The 22,072-nt window shown below is 35.1% G+C and overlaps 1 protein-coding gene across 1 annotated transcript in view; it reads right to left on the bottom strand.

Annotated features, from left to right (window-relative positions):
- Nucleotides 1-22,072, bottom strand: part of LOC140153422 (uncharacterized) — a 156,263-nt gene that overhangs the window by 5,771 nt on the left and 128,420 nt on the right. The window contains exons 4-5 of the mRNA XM_072176176.1: nt 19,765-19,941; nt 10,460-11,266 (exon numbers count right to left, since the gene is read on the bottom strand). Of these exons, the coding sequence (XP_072032277.1) occupies nt 10,460-11,266; nt 19,765-19,941 (984 nt within the window). The remainder of the gene's footprint in view (nt 1-10,459; nt 11,267-19,764; nt 19,942-22,072) is intronic.

The following is a 22,072-nucleotide window of genomic DNA, read 5'->3' as shown; positions in this document are numbered from 1 at the left end:
TGGTATTAGAACATCAGAAAAAAGGACATACAAATGGCAAGGAAAAACTTTATATCATGAAATGTAAGGAATAAGTCGTATTATTTGGCTAGTTCAAATTTAAAACATATGTAAATAGCGCCCTCAGTTTGCACACAAATGTAAATTTATAGAATATTACCTCAAAAAAGCATAAATAATGAATAATGTGATATACAAACGAAAATCCATGTTAAAAATATCTCAAAAATGTATGTGTATTTTAGTGTGATAGCTGTTGGTATATTGTACATGTCTAGAATTGAACATATGTTTTGTACAAAAAATTAACAAATGGTCACATGAAACAACCGTGCCCAGAATCCTCACTTTATCAAATGACACTCCAATTACTTTGTACAGTTTCCCTTTGTTTTCAATTTGAGAATAGACAAGTTAAACAATAAACATGGGTTGATAGTAAAGATATAAACATATTTTGCAAGATCTGGATGTGCTCTGTTGATTTAGGTTACTTTTCATCACTATTAATCCACATTGTACTGAGCAAATCAGTACATAAAATTGAAATGGGTGAAATGCAATTCTGTAAAAGTGGTAATTTTTGTGTGTGTAATTTTTTGTGCTTTGAATTTAATTTCACGATTTTGAGTTTTCTTACATATACCTATACATTAAAAGAACATATTAGTGTTTTTATTTTTGTAGTAGCTGTGTTGTGCTAGCGAAAATTAAAGTAATGCGAAAATGTCCACTTTTACAGTATGGGAAGGGCAAGATATCTTCTCTGGTTTTCACCCTCCTGAGAAAAATCATAAACCCTTTATATCAAATCAAGGCTTGGGATCTCCTTTATAGAACCCATACCATTCTTCTTGTGTTTCAGCCTATACTTTGATCAGCTCGTAATCGGCGAGAATTGTTAGGCTTTTACCACTACGCCGAAAAAGTAGATCCACGTTAAGAGTGATATTGTGCATCTGGAAGATCTACAATGTGCACGGTTAAAGAAAGTAGACAAGTATAGGACTTGCATTAATAATTTTTGATTTTTTTGGCGAGGTGTCACAAGACAATTCTCTAAATAAAATATATTGATATTAATCCGCGATGTTAAAATTCCCGCCGATTACGAGCTGATCAAAGTATAGCATGCAAACACCTCAAGGACATGCTCCCTTCCAACCCGCCTTAATGGGTAATATTGATATGTGCAGTGAAAGCTGGAACAAACTATTAGTGATGCTGGACGTTGCCATGGAATATATGTTACAGATTTGTTTTAATAAGATGTTATGTCATATCAAGACTGACAATGTTAACCTGTTTTCTGTCAGATTGTTGGATATGATGGAAAATTACATTAAATGCTTGTTTTACGGAATCAGAAAATCTTAAATGAAATTCATCAAGAAACAGGATTTTGAACATTTGTAAAGAGAATGTGTGTGCTAAAATTCCCTGAATGGGAGTGGATCAAACAGAACCTACAGAATAAAATGTCACATTTTGGTCAATATTTTAATGGGAGTTTGTCGGTACGGACACTGTAATTCACTATGAAATTTTTACACTGAAAATCACACTGAAAATGACAGGGTAACACTGAAAATCATCAGAACAAACAAATTTTTAGACTGAAATTGTTTTCAGTGGTATTTCAGTGTATTTTTCAGTGGTATATCAAGTGGTTATTGTCTGCTATAATGAGCAATGATCTAGGGCACTAATTTCCACAACAATAGAACAGGGCAGCTCATTTCAGTGTGATTAAATCCATTTCAGTGGGATTAAATCCATTTCAGTGGGATTAATGACTGGCCAATGATTTTCAGAGAAGTTTCAGTCCATTTTTCAGTGTGGTTGGACAATGGTTATTTGCATACAGAATAACAAAAGAACTATTTCAGTGTTATTTTTAGTGGTGCTGTTCATTGTGTTAAATTTTCAGTGTTCATTACAGATATCAGTGTGATTTTCAGTGTAAAAATTTCATAGTGATTGTAGCTGGTATATGTGTTTGATTGATCAACAATGCCATTTTCTTCTTTTTGCCATTTTTTTCATGTGACAAAAAATACCTAATGAATTCACTGTTAAGCTATTTCAAAGAAACTATTACCTGGATTCTTTAATTTTATGCTATGCATGTATTACTATTAGAAATGTGAATTTCATATTACCCATGGCAGCAGTACCATCATGTATTTCTTGCTCAAAGCATGGAGTATTAATAATGCAAAACTAAAACTTCCTCCACAGATTATAGAATTATAATTTCCTTTGTGTATGTTGATACATCATGACTTGTAATTCAGTTCGGGGGCACTGCTAATTCAAAGACGTCTCTGATATCAAAGACTCTTCAGTGCCGAGTCACCTGACAGTATCATAATTCAAAGACGCCTCATAAATCACATACTCCCTAGTCTCAAAACCCAGCCGCAAACGATATTGTGAACGTGAACTGGTGCAACGGGAATAATTTTGCGAGTAGGCCTAATCAGCATGATCAGGGTTGTAGCTAGCCCAAGTGCCTGCTAACTCCTGCTAATTTTACTATCCAATTTATGAATTAAATCGCGGGCTCGGGATACACTCTTTCAAGTGAACGTGAGAAATCGGAGAATGCTAAAAAAATGTTGCTCTTTTTCATAATTGAGCTTAAATGCTGCAGAATAACTTTGCTCCTCGACGACATTTTGCAGACTTTCAATTCTCCGGACACATCAAAACTGTTTATTGGTTATTTTCGAGCATATATTTTTTACAGATTTCCAACTGAGCCGCTGAATTTTAGTTTTAGGCTTAGGGAAACTGGGGTAATTGTGGCCCCTTTTGCATTTTTACCATGTAATTCTTTAAGTATGAACTGGAGAACTAAAATTTCTGCATGAGTGGATAGAGGCAATGGGTACCTATAAGATGTGATAAATATAATCATAAATATATTGCAATTTGCATAATAATTAACATAATGTTTTAGGGGCCACAATTACCCCAAGCGGGTAATTGTGGCCCTGTACAAAATAAAGAATTTAAAGAGTATTGTGAATCCAGTTCTTCCTGATAACTATTAATAACATGTTTTATAGTCATTGCGATAATTCTAGGCCATTTGGACTGGTTTATTTACCAGAAAAAGGCATTTTAAGGCATTTTGTAAAATACTTGTTATTATGCTAATTTTTGCATTCCGAAACTGCGGCCGGATCTGACTGTTCATTATACTTCCTTGTTTTGCTTGAAAACATACTAAACATGTCTTTTTTGTTTCAATAATGACCCCAAATGGCTAATTTGATTAACATATAACAGATTAATGACCAAAATAGCTTTTTAGGGTCAGTGCAAGTAATTTGCTTAAGACATGAACAGGGGCCACATTTACCCCAAGCCCGGTATTACATAATATGCAAATTTAGCTAATTAAATAAACAATTATTTATCAAATTGTTATATCAATGGGAACTGTTATGATTACCTTTCATGTCAAACACATACAAAATAGTCAGTGATACAACCAATAAGTACCACCCCTATGAATAAAAAGTGGACTTGCCACTTTTTTAGAGCCATTTGCGATGTCGCTTCACTAATTAGGCCCCCTCATAAAAAATTTAATGCTATTTGAATATTTTTTCACCAAACAGTAACATAAAGACCACTCTTTCATACAATACAAAGTTAAGTCACCTAGACCAATGCTTAGTATAAAGACACCCTGATAAAGACAAAGGGGCCACAATTACCCCGGGCCACAATTACCCCAGTCTCCGCCTATATTTAACACTCGTGCTCAATAATTCCTTCAATTCAGCCTAAGTTTAGGCTTTTCTGTTTTGCTTGAGGGGGATGTACTATAATAGGCCTATAGTCATTATATCTATGAAAGATAGGCCTATAATTCCTAACATATTTCCTGCGGACCTGCATGGGTATGAACCTGCTCAATTAGGCCTATATGGATAAATGCAAGTTAGCCTTTTCTTTTTTGATGGAGAAGGGTGCCTGAGGGGGATGTGCTCCCTCAGAAGTTGGAGAATTATTTTCAAAAAGTTATGAAAGGCACAATAAAGTCATTTGGTGTCAAAGTTTACACTTATTATTCGTATTATTTTGGGCATAACAGATTTCAACGGACCCGACTTGTGAGGGGAATATTATCCTCAAACTAAAAGCCAATTGGTGCATCATTTTGCATTAGGCCCCTATTATTAACTTATTTTTCCGACCATCATGATTAAGCATAGCCTATAGGCCATATAACTATGTCATGATAATGCATAATATGTATTTTAGAATGGATTTCCAGTGGATGCGACTTCCCGTCACAAATTTCAAGCATGAACATAATTATGATGCGCAATGACTCAGAACGTATGCCTACTCTTCCTCGTTTCTTCTTGTTTTCTTCCTTGTTTTCTTTCCACTTTCCCCCCTTTCGCTTGCCTAAAATCCCGGATATTGAAATGAGCCTGGGTGGCTGTGGCAAAACAAAATTTTCAACCCAGTTTTGTTAATATTTTGTCCTGATTTTTGTAACATTTTCGTTTCGGTATTGGCAGTTATTTTATATATGTTTTCAGTTGTCGGGTTATTTCTTTCTATTTTTGGGTAATCAGACCGAAAAAGTATTCCTTTTTCTTTTCCCTCCCTTTTCCGCCCTTCAATTTTTGTAGGGGCACTATACTGCCCCACTGGCTATGCCCAGGCCCGTACGCAGAGTGGGCCGTGCGGTGGGGCAAAAGTCCTCAAAAAAATCCTAATTTACGACCGTAGTGAGCAAAAAAATATGTTTTTTATGCTTTTTTAGTCAAAAAAAGGTCCAAAGTTTGTGAAGAAGGTCCACTTTTTACAAAATCGCCCCTGGAAAAAAAAGATACACTTTTTCAAAATCAGCACCCCGCAAAAAAACGGGCCTGGCTATGCCACTGCTCTATCACTCCCCTTCCTCTCCCTCCCTCTCCCTTCTCTCTTTCTCCCTCATTTTTTTTTAAGACCCAGGGCTGCAGGCCCCAAAGCCCCACTCCCTGGGGCACGCGCCTGGTTTACCGTAATTTGTTGATCTATTTTGAGCCACCTAATCATAACATAACCCTACCCCTATCACTAAAATACAAGTGTCCATATTTCTCCGAATTCATCCCATGCACGTGTGCAAGAGTCAGGCCACGAGGTTAGGCCTGAACGTTTCCGTAGGGGCCAACCATTTTTCAAGTCATTTTTGAATATATTTTTGAAAAGTTGCCGCCATAATTCATGCCAAAAATCGCTCCCCTCCCCCCTCGTTCACTGGCCAAAAATTCATTGTTCCCTCCTTTTTGCCTTGCCAAAATATTCACTCCTCCCATGACTTGGGATTTTTGTTACTTCAAAACGTTGGATATGGCTCGATTTTGCCAATCTAAGTGTTTTCTGGGACCATTTGTCAGAATTTGCACAGATAGATATGATGTTTGCACAGGCAGATATTTGCTAAACATAGGAAAGCATATTCCGATACAGTCACCTTCTTTCCGATATGCTGCATCTAGCCCCAAACTGTAAAAAAAATACGACGTATGTGATATCACAGACCCCGTATGTGAAATCACTGACCCGTCTTTGATATCAGAGACGTCTTTGAATTAGCAGTGCCCCCGAACTGAATTAGATCCATTGATGAAATGCAATACATAGCAAGTCTCATTTCTTTCAAGTACTTCATGAATGTGCAAATGATGCATTTTCTGTGCATTTTGGTTTTATAAACTAAAACTACATTTCAAGAGATATAACAAAAAAGTACAGACGTGAAAAAGAGAGAAAGAGTGAGAGATATATGATATTGAAAATGCTGAAAATCAACATGTGATAAAAACAGAGAAAATAAAAACAAGTGAAAATTAAAGTAGAAAAAATATTTATTTTTGTGCAGAACACTAACTCAGCCACAGAAACACATAAGATATGCAACAACACAGAAAGGCAGTCACTTGAAGGGCAGATAGGAAAGTCAAATGCCACTCTAAACAATTCATGATGTAAAGGTTCAGGTCTGTATTTTACAGGCCCATCTCTCTTTCCAAGTGATTTTGGTAATTATCTGAAAATAATGTTGTTGTGGGGTCTGTCACTCTTCTTGCACAATGAGTCTGCATACCATCCCAGCAAAAGCCAGTACCTTTTTATACACCTGGGTGGAGAGAAACGATAGAGGTCAAGTCGAGCCATGTCTAAGGGCATACCATAATAGCACCACTGCCGGGACTAGAACAGGCAACCAACCGCTAAGTCTAGATCTGCATGCAAACCCCACATAGAAAACAAAAAGAGAGTCATTCAATGAGAATTGACAAATTATTAGGGTCACTTAGTGAAAATATTTACATTTATCAATAAAATCAGCAAATCTGGGAGTATATTGAGCAATTATAACCATCACTGAATCACACACATAAAAACACATATTTTACTAAATATTCTAACATTTTACTGATCTCAAAAGCTATAGTTAGGATGTTAAAGATCTCTGTATGGCTGAAAGGGAGTTAAGAAGGGGAAAGGATGTTAAAGATCTCTGTATGGCTGAAGGGGAGTTAAGAAGGGTAAAGGATGTTAAAGATCTCTGTATGGCTGAAAGGGAGTTAAGAAGGGTAAAGGATGTTAAAGATCTCTGTATGGCTGAAAGGGAGTTAAGAAGGGCAATGGATGTTAAAGATCTCTGTATGGCTAAAAGGGAGTTAAGAAGGGGAAAGGATGTTACAGATCTCTGTATGTCTGAAAGGGAGTTAAGAAGGGGAAAGGATGTTAAAGACCTCTATATGGCTGAAAGGGAGTTAAGAAGGGTAAAGGATGTTAAAGGTCTCTGTATGGCTGAAGGGGAGTTAAGAAGGGTAAAGGATGTTAAAGGTCTCTGTATGGCTGAAAGGGAGTTAAGAAGGGTAAAGGATGTTAAAGATCTCTGTATGGCTGAAAGGGAGTTAAGAAGGGTAAAGGATGTTACAGATCTCTGTATGGCTGAAAGGGAGTTAAGAAGGGGAAAGGATGTTACAGATCTCTGTATGTCTGAAAGGTAGTTAAGAAGGTTAAAGGGTGTTAAAGATCTCTGTATGGCTGAAAGGGAGTTAAGAAGGGTAAAGGATGTTAAAGATCTCTGTATGGCTGAAAGGGGAGTTAAGAAGGGTAATGGATGTTAAAGATCTCTGTATGGCTAAAAGGGAGTTAAGAAGGGTAAAGGATGTTAAAGATCTCTGTATGGCTGAAAGGACGTTAAGAAGGGTAAAGGATGTTAAAGATCTCTGTATGGCTGAAAGGGAGTTAAAAAGGGGAAAGGATGTTAAAGATCTCTGTATGGCTGAAAGGGAGTTAAGAAGGGGAAAGGATGTTACAGATCTCTGTATGTCTGAAAGGGAGTTAAGAAGGGGAAAGGATGTTAAAGACCTCTATATGGCTGAAAGGGAGTTAAGAAGGGTAAAGTGTGTCAAAGATCTCTATATGTTGCTTTAGAATATGAGTGCTCTCATGGTTTCTTTTATTTTGTTTTTGCTCTGATATAACCTTTCTAATTCCAACATCACACAATTATTTCTTTCATTGCGATCTTTTCAGGATGTTATTGAAAGTACTTACTATAATTATTTATAAGTCAAAGACCTGCACTTTGCATTTCATCTTAAATAACCCCATCAATTTTCTTGATAAAATTAGAAATGAAAGGCTGACCTATATTTACTGAGTGTAAAATACCTAATGCATGTGCCTTGCACAGTGAAATACTACTTACAAAATTTGATTGCATAAATATAGTGCCATTAATTACAACTTTATCACATCAATTAGGTATCTGGCACAACATGTACAAAATAACAGTCAAACGTGATACTTGTTAAATTTTTCAAATATAAATTTCTAAATCAAATTGCAGTCATTGATGGTTAATCATGCCCTCGATATTGATTTAGTAAATGAGTACTTAATTGACTCAATTAGGTCTGCCATGTCTTATTAGATTTGAAAGAAATGTACTGAAAAAGGAGAATATTACTTTGGTGATGACTTAAAGCCTTAAGTATGGGTAGACATGTTCCTCAACAAAGTCCATTCTTATTGGTTTACTTCAAACATGGTAAATATGGTAGACTTAAAGAAGGCATTAGTTGACCTTTTACCAACAATATGATACATTATTATACATGTATGACTGGGCCAAAACTTATAAATGGTGATTAAAATGTGACCCGGCAGCACAAATGAGACGTAAATTCCCTAAATTGTATTCTGAGTTATGGTGTAAAATGTGTACGAAGGTCATATTCATCGGTAACTTAAGCTGGCCCGACATCCGTCTCATTTCGATAGTCAAAAACTAATCAATAATCCTATTGTTGAAGTGGATAATACGCTTCTACCTTAGATGGCTATAGAACTTTTAATAGCTCTGGTCTTTGTTTGCTTATATTGCTAAATCCTGTTCAAGTGGTGGGTTACCAGGCATTGTATTTTGTACAGGTATGCATAACCAACAATTAACAATGAGAGAACTTTCTTAAACCTCGTTGACTTGGGGATGATTTGAAATGACCGCCAATTATGACTGTTTGATATTTATTGCCAACAATGTGGAAAAAGAGACACATGTAAAAACGTAAAAAGCTATAATTTTGTTGAAGGAGCAAAGTTTAACAAACCATAACCCCGCTTCTGGATATCGTTTGAAGTCAAATGATATACCATTTTTAAGTTTATGATGATTATTTTTTAAACACGAAATAAAACAAAATTGACCGGGGAGGAATTTACGGCTCATTCGCCGTGGACGGTCACAAATGTTAAATTTGAAATGAAAGCATCTATCTCATGCCTCACATCCAGATACACTGCATTTGTAATTTTTTGATTCAATTTAAAACCTTTTCCATTATCATTTCTTTTTGGTGATGGTATGCATGTGTGTGTCTTTAGTTCAAAAGTTTTACTTTGACCCCCAAGGAGTCACAATTGCAAATTTGCATGCAATTTGTAGAAAGTCCCAAACCAAACATTTCAATAAGTAAATACTTAAATTGCCTATGATGGGTCACTTTTACAGCTGCAAGGTGGGTTGCAGATAGAACCTTGTGTTTGCTGAACATGTCAGGTAATTTGGTCCATTTCCTGTTGAAGACACACCATGGACTGACTTACCATACACACATATAGATGAATGCATGTGCGCATATACAAATGCACACAGATGAGCACACATCCACACAATTTGTACAAAATTACTTTGAATCAAAGAATGGGGGTGGACAATGTAATGTCTCAGTGCTTAAGCAGAATTTTTTACAGAAAAAATACCAGGTTACAGCTTTCTTTTGAAATAACAAACTACAAAAATACAAGAATTCTGTTTTGATATGAAATTACAGGACAGCTGGTCCCTGGCAAAGATATTCATGGGATGGTAGTATGCAGCAAATATGACTTACCTCTGATGTAATACTATACAGAATATTGCTAATATTTTTAAAAGGCTGGTGAAGTATAATTTGTGAGCTTTCTTGAACCCATCTGCCTTAGTGTACACTGTAAGATTTCACTGATTGAATAGCAAAATTTTAGTCTTTGTATAGTTGAATATTATAGGAAAAATATTGTTATCATGTCCTGTCAATAAGACCTTGCCACGAGACAGATCTTCACACCATGGAACGGCTGAAAGTGATACGGATGTCTCAATTTGAATGGGATAACATCATTGAATTCAGATTTTGTTACAAATTCAGAAACTATGGATAAGAGTTTTATATGTGTCATCTCAAATGAAGTCCTTGTAGTTTTATTTGTTTGCACTGTTTTCTGGATGTAGTGTTATAGGGATTGAGTCCTGTCAACATAACTAAAACAATATTATAAATTTAAGGTGACATTTCAAGACTGACATGATAAAAACAAAAAGCTATTATTTTGGTCACCTCTCCAAATCTACCTTTTCTACCTTACCAAACCGTTTTCATTGATTTCATTGCATAGTTACATTCAAAATTGATGGATTTAAACAGTTCAAATGCCTTAACATATTGGTCAATACGGAGGTGGTTAAAAACAACACCAGAGCAAAGCAGAGCACAACACAACACACCACATAAAATGGCATCAGGGAAAATATGAATAAGGTGTAGGAAGGTAAAGCTGCTGACAAAGTATTGTTATCAAGAGCACACATTATACCCAAATAAGATATCTTCGTACCTCGATGAACAGAGCACATCCAGATTTTGCAAAATATTCTTTATAGCCAGCTATTCTCAAAATAAAAACAACTTTAGGAACCTGTAATAGGAGTGCCATTTGATGAAATGAGGTGACGTATCATGTTGCAAAGGATTATGGGAAGGTTAAGATATCTTAAATACAGTAAACCTATATTAAGTAATTGGCTCTGAAGTTTTTTGATGCATATATGTGCAAAATTCTGTGAAGTGACACAACTGTTAATGAAACGTGACATTACCTTCATTAGAGACATCTAGTGAGCCACTATCACATCCCTGCTCCACCTGTGCTGACAAAAATGCAGATGCTTCAGTTTCAGTTGGCCTGGTACTCATTTCTTGCATATCAGAAGCTTCTATACCAGTCTGTGCTGAAGAGGACACAGGTGCCTCTGTGGTACTTGGTCTGGTACCCATTTCTTGTGTCTCTGAGGCATTTGCCACTGTATCAGATGCAGATCCGTCACCTGTTCTGGTAGTCATCATCTCTTGCATTTCAGAATCCTCAGTCCCTACACCCATATCAGCCCTCTGACTGCTCTGTAATAATGCAGCATCTTCTGTTTGTTGTTCTGTGTTAACTGACATAGTCTGCTGTGATGCATTCTGGCTTCCTCTTGATGATGAGGTGATTGAATCGTCAGAAGGAACAGGGGGAAGAGGTCTTCCATGCATTGGATCTCTTACAGTTCTTTGTGCAAGTCTAGATGGATTAGTAGTAGGATTTGAGGTATCATCAAAAGGCGGTGGTGGACGTGCGGATGTGTTACTAGCAGTAGCCTCTTCATATGATGGTAATACTACATTAATATTCTCAGCTACTGCTAACAGTGCTGCTGTGTCTGCTTCTGGCATGCGTGAAAGTCTAGCTCGTAGCACTCTGTGGTAGGCATGGTTACGGCGTGACTGGCAATGACGGCTGGTTAGGATGACGGTGACAATGAGCACACCTAGGATTGACCCTATGGTAGCTGTAACAATGGTCATTGTGTCATTGTTCCAAAATTGACTGTCACCATCAGGGATGTCGGGAGTGCTTGTTCCAACTGTAAAATGCAATATAACAAACAAAATAACAGACAAATTAAAACATGATTGTAATTAGACATTTCTTTCTAAAAGGTTTGATTATATATATTGTAGAGTCTCTAAGTCTCTAATGCTCTTTTCTCTATATGGATCCTTTGCTCCAATGATGATAATCAAAATGTGAGCACGATAGTTAACTTGTTCACATACATTACACATTGCAATGATAGTGAATGCAAAGATTTCCATGGATTATCTGAAGAACTAGTATATGGACCTATTAAAACACACCTGGGAAAGAGTAAGGGTGAATGGCAAGAGGGGAAAAAATTAGTATTGGGGCGCCACCTTGGTCTGGGGCGGACATTTTATAAATGAATTTAGAAGAGCAGCAACGACACCACTTGCATTACGTTCAAGATGTTAAATCTACATCATATGCAAAATTTGAGGAAAATGAATGAAGCATTTTTATTTTAGGGCCATTTTTCTATAACTGGTCTTTACATGTTGCCCTATGGAGAGAGTGCCTGTTGAGGGCACTATAACCCCCATTTTAGGAACAAAAAAGTGATTTAAAAAAAACTGACCTGTGCTAATTTTATGGGCTCCAGGGTAGAGCAACCCATGACAGGGGGCCTGTGGTAGAGCCCTTTTAGTGAAAGTCATCCCTTGGGCAAGCTTATTGAAGCTATTGGAAGGTACAGTTATCCATATCCTGAGTCACTCAGTAACATGGTTATGAGAAATGTAACATTACTTAGTAAGGATAAGGAATAGTCCTAGTTCTTGTTTGTTTAACATTTTGAATATAATCAATGCATCCTATGCTTCAAACCATTGCCATTATTGTAATAATATTTTCATACTACACTTGAAAACATATCTAGTACCTCATAGTCATAGTACAAAAACAAATCATTAATTGTTTCATTTCTTCAAGTATCAAATATCAGGTCCACTGCAGCAGAAAGAGTACTTCTGGTATTAAATTACCCATGTGGTTGCTTGAATAGCAACAAGTCTTGATAATATAACTAATTCAATGCCTATGTTAATATGCTAGTTTATTAGAACTTTAATTAGAGCTATTTTGGGCAACTGATGAAATGATGAGACAAAAACCGCAATGGAAATGCCTTATCATCATGCGTAATTAACAACTTTTCCAATTAGAGTATGTACAGAAATACATGTAGTATCATTTACATTTATCAATTCAAATTTAAGTTTCCTTTTTTTATTAACAATAGACTGTGAATTCATACTTGTAACATAGTTATACGAACATGTGCGATGTCTTTTTTATGTACTTTTCAACCTAATTGTTCTTCATGTATCAGATCAGACTTTCTTTCAAGGTATATTTCCAGTAATTATTGTCACTCTTTCGATCATGACATTGTCTTAAAACAGCTAGTCTTTTGGGACACTTGTACTGAGTCAACTTATAGAGGCAGACAATTACTACTATTACTGCACTATAATTAATATGGCATATCACATACCATGTGTTGTGTTAAATTTACTCAAGGCAAGTTTTATCTTTCCTATTTGCCTTCCTCTACACCACCTCAAATTGCTATTCTTTTTATCATTACAAAGTTGGTACAACTGAAATCTGTAATGATGAATGTGGATCAGGTTTCATATTACTCCTAAATTGATCCATATATCACATAGACATTTTTGTAATAAATGCACTCAAAATGCATAACTTAGAATACAGAATATAGAAATGAGGTAATGAATATTTGATACATCCTGTCTCCCTTTCATAATCCATTCAAATGACGTAAGTGAGCAGTGATACAAATGTAGGTGATGAAGATAAATCTTACTGTGTTCTCAACTGACAATATGGGTCAGTTCAACTTGAGCATTGTTTTGTGGCAAAAGTGTGGCCATTTATTATAAGGTGAATTGTATTTTAAGACTTCAGTCTTACATAAGAAAAGTTGCATAGCATTTTTGCATCAAGAAATGCATGAATTACCGACGTAGTTTGTGTAAAATATTCTGCCCTCACAGGTAAAAACTCAGTATCAGTACATTATTAAAATCTAATACTGCTCTTTTATTTGGAGATCACATTTTTGCTCTTGAAGAAAAAATGCAGATCTACAAAAAAGCGCAATGATTTAGTGTGCTATGGCACAGGCACCACATCTAGACATTGATTCACAAGCCTCAGCACACTTTACATAACCCTATTTTGTAAAATATAATATAGTAACCCAGTGATCAAATCAATTTTTTTTACCTTGGTGAGCAAAATTGCACCCCATTTTGAAAGTTGCATCTGATACAGAGCAATTTGAAGTGCAGTCTCAAACAATCAAAATACAATTATATAGGACACTTTATGTGTAACATAAGCCTAAATATCTGGGGGTCACTAGGCATGACAGCACTACGCATCCGCATTGATAAAAATGTCAAAAAAGGGCCAGATTTGAGCATAAAAGTAACATTGTTGACGATTAGGGTTCAGTTTTGTCTACTTCAATTTAAAAAAATTTGGCAATAGCCTATTGATGTTTAGGGTTGCCTTTTTTAACCTCGATATTTACTGTAGCATTTTCTACCTCACGTTGGTCCCCAAATTCAACAACATTAAGGGGTCCAGTTTTGGCTACATCAATGTCTAGGGGTACATTTTGGAATATATTACGATGTTTAGGGTATCTTTTTTAAATCTTGAATATCTTCATTTAGGGCCTGTTTTAAGGGATGATGGGTAGCACTTTTATACTTCAGTGACCTCTCCGGCTAAGCCTATGAAAGGTAACACACATACAGTAAAAATGAAAAATGAATTTCAGTGTTTTGTTTCAATTTGTACAGTCTTGTCTGTATTTGTCTTCTTCAGCTTTAGATCTTATACATACATGAAGATTCTGGAGAGCAGAAAACTACATGTATGATGTACAAATAACACAGTACATAGCACTCTTACTCTACACAAAAAAAATTAATACAAATATAAAGAAAATGGATAACTGGCCATGTAAAATCTTCTTTCATCATTTCTTGAAAGTCAAAGAAAGATAACAGGACTAGACACCATATGAAACTGGAAGTGTGTTCACATCAAATGAAAAATAACTGAAAATGGACAACATAATTATGTGCAAATTATCAACTCTTTTCCTTTGTTTTAATTTTTCTTATTTGCTCTTTGAAGTTCTGCACACCACAAAATATTTTTAACCAGTGCAGTGAAACGTGGCATCACAATTTTGCACCACACTTTGGAAGTTGTATCGCAACAAATTTTTGGCGAACAAATTGTTTCAAACTCTGGCTTCAACTCTTTAGGTTAATCCTTTAGTTGGAACTAACTGACAATAAAAGTCACATTTTAATATTTGGCAAATGTTTGGAAATAAGAGCCAAAATTCGACATGTTTTTTCAGTTTTTATCTCTGTGGAGACAATCAAGCCTAAGACTTGTACAAAATCTAATATCAGTCTATGTACTCTAATTTTTGGCAAACACACACTAGTGGAAGTTTTGGATGAGAAAACGGACATCAGATTTTGATGAGAAACGGCCAAAATGGCTAGAATTTAATTTTCTGATTCTTTTGGATGAGGAAATAATAATGTTTATTTGAGCTCAGCGGGGATTAGCAATTCTCACCAGTTTTAATAAGACAATAATGATTGACACACACACCAAGAAGTTTCTCATCCAAAAGGATGAGAAAATTTAAATTCTAGCCATTTTGGCCGTTTCTCATCAAAATGTCCGTTTTCTCATCCAAAATTTCCACTAGTGACAGTTTCTGGCCAGCACATTTATTGGTCCTCATCCTTTACTGGAAATAACACATTTTCCATTCTATTTCAAAACCAACTATTACACAAATATTAAATGTTTATGAGTACAATGGTATGAGTAATATTTTCATGAGATGAAATAGGGACCGTTCCATTCAATGAGGCTTTGCACAGTTGAACGGAATAATTCATATTCACTAAATGAAGATATTCTTTCCATTGACATTCAATATTTGAACTTTTTATATAACCATTTTGTCCACTTAATATTATAAATCACCAGGAAAACAAAAATTAAAAAATATCTAAACTCTATTTTTTTGAGAAGCAACACCCACATCTATAATTGGCAAATCAAGGTGGTCACCATGTGTGCTCAATGCACGCGTGTGTCAACATTGCCATGGTAGCTGTACATGAGTTAAAATAACAAAATTTACTATTGCACTGGTGCGGAGAACAAAAGTCTTTTTGCAGCTGATGCTAAAATAACAAAATGATAAATAATAATAAGCCAACCAAATTACAATACTTTGTATGAGCTATATAATAAAATTGAACATATGGTACTTAAGAAAAATATCTTAGAATATACTCTAAATTCTGTAATAAAATGTGTAAAATGTGTAAAATTGCCCCTTTTCAGATAAAGTCTGAATCTTGTCTAAAGTTTTTAAAGTCGTAATCTTGTCTAGGCCAATATTATGTGATGTTACAACTGAATATTTCCATTTAAAGTTTAAAAATATGTATAATTCCTTTTCTTCTTTGGAGTTGCATAAGTTTACACTACAAAACTATAACAGATTTGTACTGCAAAGAGTAATCATATCTACATAAGACTCATGCAACTGTAATGCTGTTCATTGATTGTCACCTTATTCTGATTTTGTGACAATTATGTAAAGGGAATAATATATACTGCGCCAATAAAGTATCCTTGCACTCGGAAAAATAATCACAGTTTCAAAACTGAACCATATTGGGGTAAATTTGTTTTTTTAATAGATGCACTATCTAATCCTGCACATTATGATGCCTCAAGAAGTAAAGTTACAAGCAATTGAATAGTCGAAGGTCCAGTTTTAAAAGTGACAAACCGGCCTATACAAGGCGCAAAAAGATTCCAATAAGCGCAACAAAGAGACAACACAGTTTCTTCAATGAAGCGTTATTTAAAGCAGTTTTTATTTCAGTTTTTACTTCTCTATACTTTTCATTAACTTTCATTTTATTTGTCAGTTCTTTTGTTTCAGTTTTCTTTTGTTCCTTTTATTTTAAATTAAAGTCAAACACATAAATTAGCCATTCACCACTCTCAAACCAGATGTCTAGTCTGTGGATTTTTGAATAGGCCAGTTTGTCACTTTTAAAACCGGACCTTCGTTAAATCAAATGCTTGTAACTTTGCTTCTTGAAGTCACATTTGATTCAATGTGGTGTCATAATGTGCAGGATGAGATGTGCATCTATTAAAAAATCAAAATTACACCAATATTGTTTAGTTTGGAAATTGTGATTATTTTTCCAAGTGTAAGGATACTTTATTGGTGCAGTATAGTAGCAAAGTGTATACATAAGGAAATTGATTGGTATACATAAGGAAATTGATTGGTGTCATTCCAGCTTTCTATAAAGACTTAACAAAGTGTTTCACAATTTACATATTCAACATATTATAAACACATAAATATCTGTAAGGATACTACACCAAGCATTACTTAAAATACTGTAATCTTTACTCATTATCCAGGTTATTAATACAATAGTATGATAAATAATTCAATAACATTTGCTTAAGTTTCACTTCTTGCTCATAAATATGTCTAATATGTATTTAAGTCATTGATCATGCATTCATAAAGTCAAGTTTGAAACAATCTCCTTCAACATTTAGGCATTTTTTCCCTATTAGGTAAATATTTTCATTACTGTTTTAAAGTCCTTGATCTTGATATCTAATGTATTCAACCATAAACAGGAAACACATTTTAAGCCTGAAATTGGATCTGTTAAGTACTTACATTACCCATTTCAGGCATAATGTGAGTGAATGAATTTACATGTTTACACACATGTAATTAAGATTCATTTATTAATGAACACATTCAAATTACACTCTCATATTGTTAAGTAGATGCTACAGGTGTGTAGTACCATATATATCTGACTATGAATCAATCAAGCCTAGCCTTGTTGGCTCATCATATCATGTGAGTGGTGGATAATAGCACCCGCAAGCTATGTTCTTTTAGTGTTTCTCTAGCTCCAGGAGTGGATGGAAAATAGGTAATAAGATCACACATTTGAACTATTCAAGAAGCAGTATCATCTTCATTAATCTCTAACCTATTTAAAATTAAGGACATCAATAAGTGCTTCCACTGATTTTACTCCACAGAAACGCGTACATCCAACAGAGTTTTGTTTTCAATGATTGCTATTGTGGCAATTAATTGTCACCTTTTTGTCACCTTTTAGACCAGTAAAGACCAAATAGGGAATACAACTAACTGCATTTATGGGCAGGAAAAATGTCCTATGTACTTAGGGCCCTGGACCTTGTTTAATACAAACTGCCAAGAAGTTACATAGGAAGTTTTGCTTTAAACATGTTCATGGGCCAATGACACATACGAGGTTTTTCCTGTCCAACAAGAAAATATTTTATGGGCTATCTCATGTGTACCACAGCAAAATGTGGGAAAAGAGGGGGAAGGGGCCAGTCAGGTGAAATGTTAATTTGAGGATCACAGAAATATAATTTTGTTTTCACCACTGTTAGGTTTTTCCCTGTTAGGTAAATATTTTCATTACTGTTTTAAAGTCCTTGATCTTGATATCTATTTGATTCAACCATAAACAGGAAACACATTTTAAGCCTGAAATTAGATCTTTTAAGTACTTACATTACCCATTTCAGGCTAAATGTGAGTGAATGAATTTACATGTATGTAATTAAGATTAATTTATTAATGAACACATTCAAATTCACACTGTCATATTGGTAAGGAGATGCTACAGGTGTGTAGCACCATATATATCTGACTATGAATCAATCAGGCCTAGCCTTGCTGGCTGCCTGGCTGGCTCATCATATCATGTAAGTGGTGGATAATAGCACCCGCAAGCTATGTTCTTTTAGTGTTTCTCTAGCTCCAGGAGTGGATGGAAAATACTTAATAAGATCACACATTTTAACTATTCAAGAAGCAGTATCATCTTCATTAATCTCTAACCTATTTAAAAATTAAGGACATCAATTTACATGGTGCTTCCACTGATTTTACTCCAAAGAAACGTGCACATCCAACAGAGTTTTGTTTTTAATGGTTGCTATTGTGACAATTAATTGTCACCTTTTTGACCAGTAAAGCCCAAATAGGGAATACAACTAACTGCATTTATGGGCAGGAAAAATGTCCTATGTACTTAGGGCCCTGGACCTTGTTTAAAGGAGTATTTTGTGATCCTCTTTTTATGACATTTTTCAGTAGATATCCACGAAAAAAGCTTATTCCCAAAATTTCAGTTGATTCCGATTTTGCATTTGCGAGTTATGCATGATTATGTGTATTTCACTGCTCCATAGGCCACTGTCTTGCAATTCCGCTCTGGTATACCAGAACGAAATTCAAATTTGGCGATATTTTTGCTAAACGAATTAATCTGCAAGAAATATTTGGAACATAAACATTATGTAGCCAGAGGTATCCAGTGGTATAAAAATCTCAACTTTTGAGGGAAAAGTGGGGGATGAGGCTGTGGATCACTTAAACGCCCTTTTAATACAAACTGCCAAGAGGTTACATAGGAAGTTTTGCTTTAAACATGTTCATGGGCCAATGACACATAGGAGGTTTTTCCTGCCCAACAAGAAAGTATTTTATGGGCTATCTCATGTGTACCACAGCAAAATGAGGGAAAAGAGGGGAAGGGCCAGTCAGATGAAATGTTAATTTGAGGATCACAGAAATATAATTTTGACAGCAAATTTAATTGTTTTCACCACATTTGGGTTAATTTAAGGTCACTTTGGCCAAAATAGATCATTTTTAGGGTTGTGTGTTTCTGTTTCATTTTCAGCAGAAGTTTTCTTTGTGATAAATTCTCAGATGTCTTCACAAAATAAAAGACCTTTGGGTGTAATCATGCTGATCACACCCAAAGGTCTTTGGGTGTGATCAGCAGAGCTCTAATCATGAGCAAGAGCTCTGGACTGAAAAAAGGTGTCTTCAGTCCAGAGCTCTTGCAATTTTGAAATGGGAGAGTATCACCACTGGCCTATGCCAATTCAGATATAAAAAAATATATCAGAATCATATTATGGCAATATTTGAAATCAACATAGAAATGGTAGTGGGGAAAGTTAGAACAAATTATGGTAATTTATTTCTTGAGGCAGCCCTTATAAATGTAGAATTTGGTTCATTCAGAACAAAGCAAATTTTACATGAATTAAGCTGTGCCGAGTATTAACTTACAAAGTGATTAGTATTTTAAAACACTTCTCAGTGGTTTATAAGTGTTTGTTTTTACATTACACTTTTTTGTAATAATCATCTTAAAGAATATTGAGATAAATACCTTACTTTCTAGTGACAAATAACATCAGCTTATTGTATGAATGCACTAATTACAATTTAAACCATTCACAACGATTAAATTTGGCAAAATTTTGCAAAAAATGCAACTGCCTGTAAACTTAGCTTGTTTAATAGTATATTACCTGGCACACAAATTGGTTGCACCCCCGTCCAAGAGCTGTCAGTTTGACACATTCTCTCCTCACTCCCCCTTAGGTAATACCCTTCATCACAGTAGTAATTTAACTTCATTGATGGGTAGAAAACCTTCTGGCAGCATCGTCTCCCATGCTCTGGTTTCCCTGGATCATCGCAAAACACTGTAGGACATCAAAGAATCAAAAGAGAAATAAGAAGAAGCTGCAGTCTTTTATGTGACACTTTTATTTACCGTACTTTCACCCTTGATAATAGTGCAAGCAAATGTGCGTGTCATTTGAGGTAATGTGTTCAAGGAGTGAAACACAAAAGAATTCAAAGGGAATCTTGTCCCTTAGGATTTGATAGAGATTTTGACATCACTACCTATATCTGGCATACCTGCATGTATGTAGTTCACAGTATGTGACTAAGATGCTGCTAAACTGCCATTTTAAAAATTTTATTTTAGAAAGAACTAGGATTACGAGGTTAGTAATTAAGGTGGCCCCCAAACAGAGGTGTGTAAATAACAAAGGTTTGTAAATACAAATAATATGCAATATGCAAATAAGCTCATTAATATTCATAAACATGCAAATAACATGACACAAAAATATACAGCACATCAGGTCACCATATCCTATCACCATACCAAGTTTGAAGTTGATCGGTTATTGTGCTGCATCTGCACAATGGATTAATGGTGTTGCTCCCGCCCGCACAAACAACCGGACAGCCAAACAACCACAAAAAGAATCATCTGGGTGATAACATAAGCCCCACATATGTGTGGGGGCAAAAAATTAAGATTATGGAAGATAAGAAGTAAACCAACACATCTAAATCACACACTCAAACTAAACTCATCCTCTGAGTGCGAAGGTGTAATCTAGCCTTGTCACAAAAAACCACAAAAACACTACATCAAAATTCCAGTTTCAAAATATATCTCTTGGTTTACTTCCGTCCCCTGCTTCATCCATTTCTTTCAAGTTACTTTGCTCTGAATATCCTCACACGCTAGTTTCCTTACATTGTCGGAACAATATTGAATACCTTCAGGAAACTTCAAGGGGCTATTCCTTTCCAAGTTCAAAATTCTTTTTTTACATTACAACTCTGAAATGGGCAAAATATTATTTCAGATACTTTGTTACCAGTGAAATATGTCTGCAGGGATTAGACACAATAATTTATTGCAACTTCCAAAAAGCAAAATCTTCTTCTCTGTTGATCTCAGGAAAGGGAATTTCTGTTAGGTATTCTGTGCGCAATTCTCCAAGCAATCCGGAGAAATAAAAACATGAATATACTTTAGCAAGGACAGGAATATCATAATATCTTATTTTATCCCCTGAAACTACAAAGTACAGTAGCACATGAGGATAGTCATCCAAACCGACAGGTTGTTTTTTTATACATATATATATATATATAATTATACCTTTTGCAACCATATGCTTCAGGTAGGATGTACAGCTACAATGGATCATGGTCATGTATGTGTGGCAACAACTGTGTGTGTTGGTAATGATGTAATTTTTCATACATTTTTGATATTATCCTTCAATATTGCCAAAGCATCAAAACTTGAAGGTAGTAAAGTATTATTTATTTCATTAAACTATGTAAAAGAAATATTCTAATACCCTATTACTCTGAATAAGTAAGAGAATTTGAGTGATAATGAATTAATTCATATGCTGAGTGTCAATCAATGATGTGACATGATGATCATGATATTTCAGAATGAATTTGCAGACAACATTTAACCCCTTAGAAACTACTGGCTCTCTTACAGCGTTTATGATTGGTTAATTTTGTTGTATATTCATCCGAGTGACCAATTACAATATAGCTTCTTAATATTCATGCTCAATCCTCTTCAGCCCTACCACCATTCTTACCATGTTGCTGATTAGCTCAATAAATAAATAATAACCTTCTTGTAACCAATCAGCACATAGTGTTCATGGAGTAGCATTCTTGTGAGCAATTAGTAGATGGAATTATATCTCAAAAGGATATACAACACAAATGCACAGACAAACCACTATTTAAAAATGCAAAAGAGCAAACCCAAATTATCCAATATAAAATGGTTTAATAACCCCCTTAACTCAATTTGAAATCAAAAGGAGATAATTTGATAATGCAATGAATTGGTTCAAAGTAAAGGAAGAACTCAGTGAGTCATTCACAAGTATAAGCAGAAATTGTGTTAAGCTTATGGCGTTGCTCTCTTTAAAAGCAAGCTAATGGATGTATAATTGTCAGATTTGTTGATGAAATGTGTCATGTAACAACACA

The sequence above is a fragment of the Amphiura filiformis genome, chromosome 5, assembly GCF_039555335.1.
Source record: "Amphiura filiformis chromosome 5, Afil_fr2py, whole genome shotgun sequence".
NCBI lineage: Eukaryota > Metazoa > Echinodermata > Ophiuroidea > Amphilepidida > Amphiuridae > Amphiura > Amphiura filiformis.
This window is presented reverse-complemented; position numbering and strand designations above follow the sequence as displayed.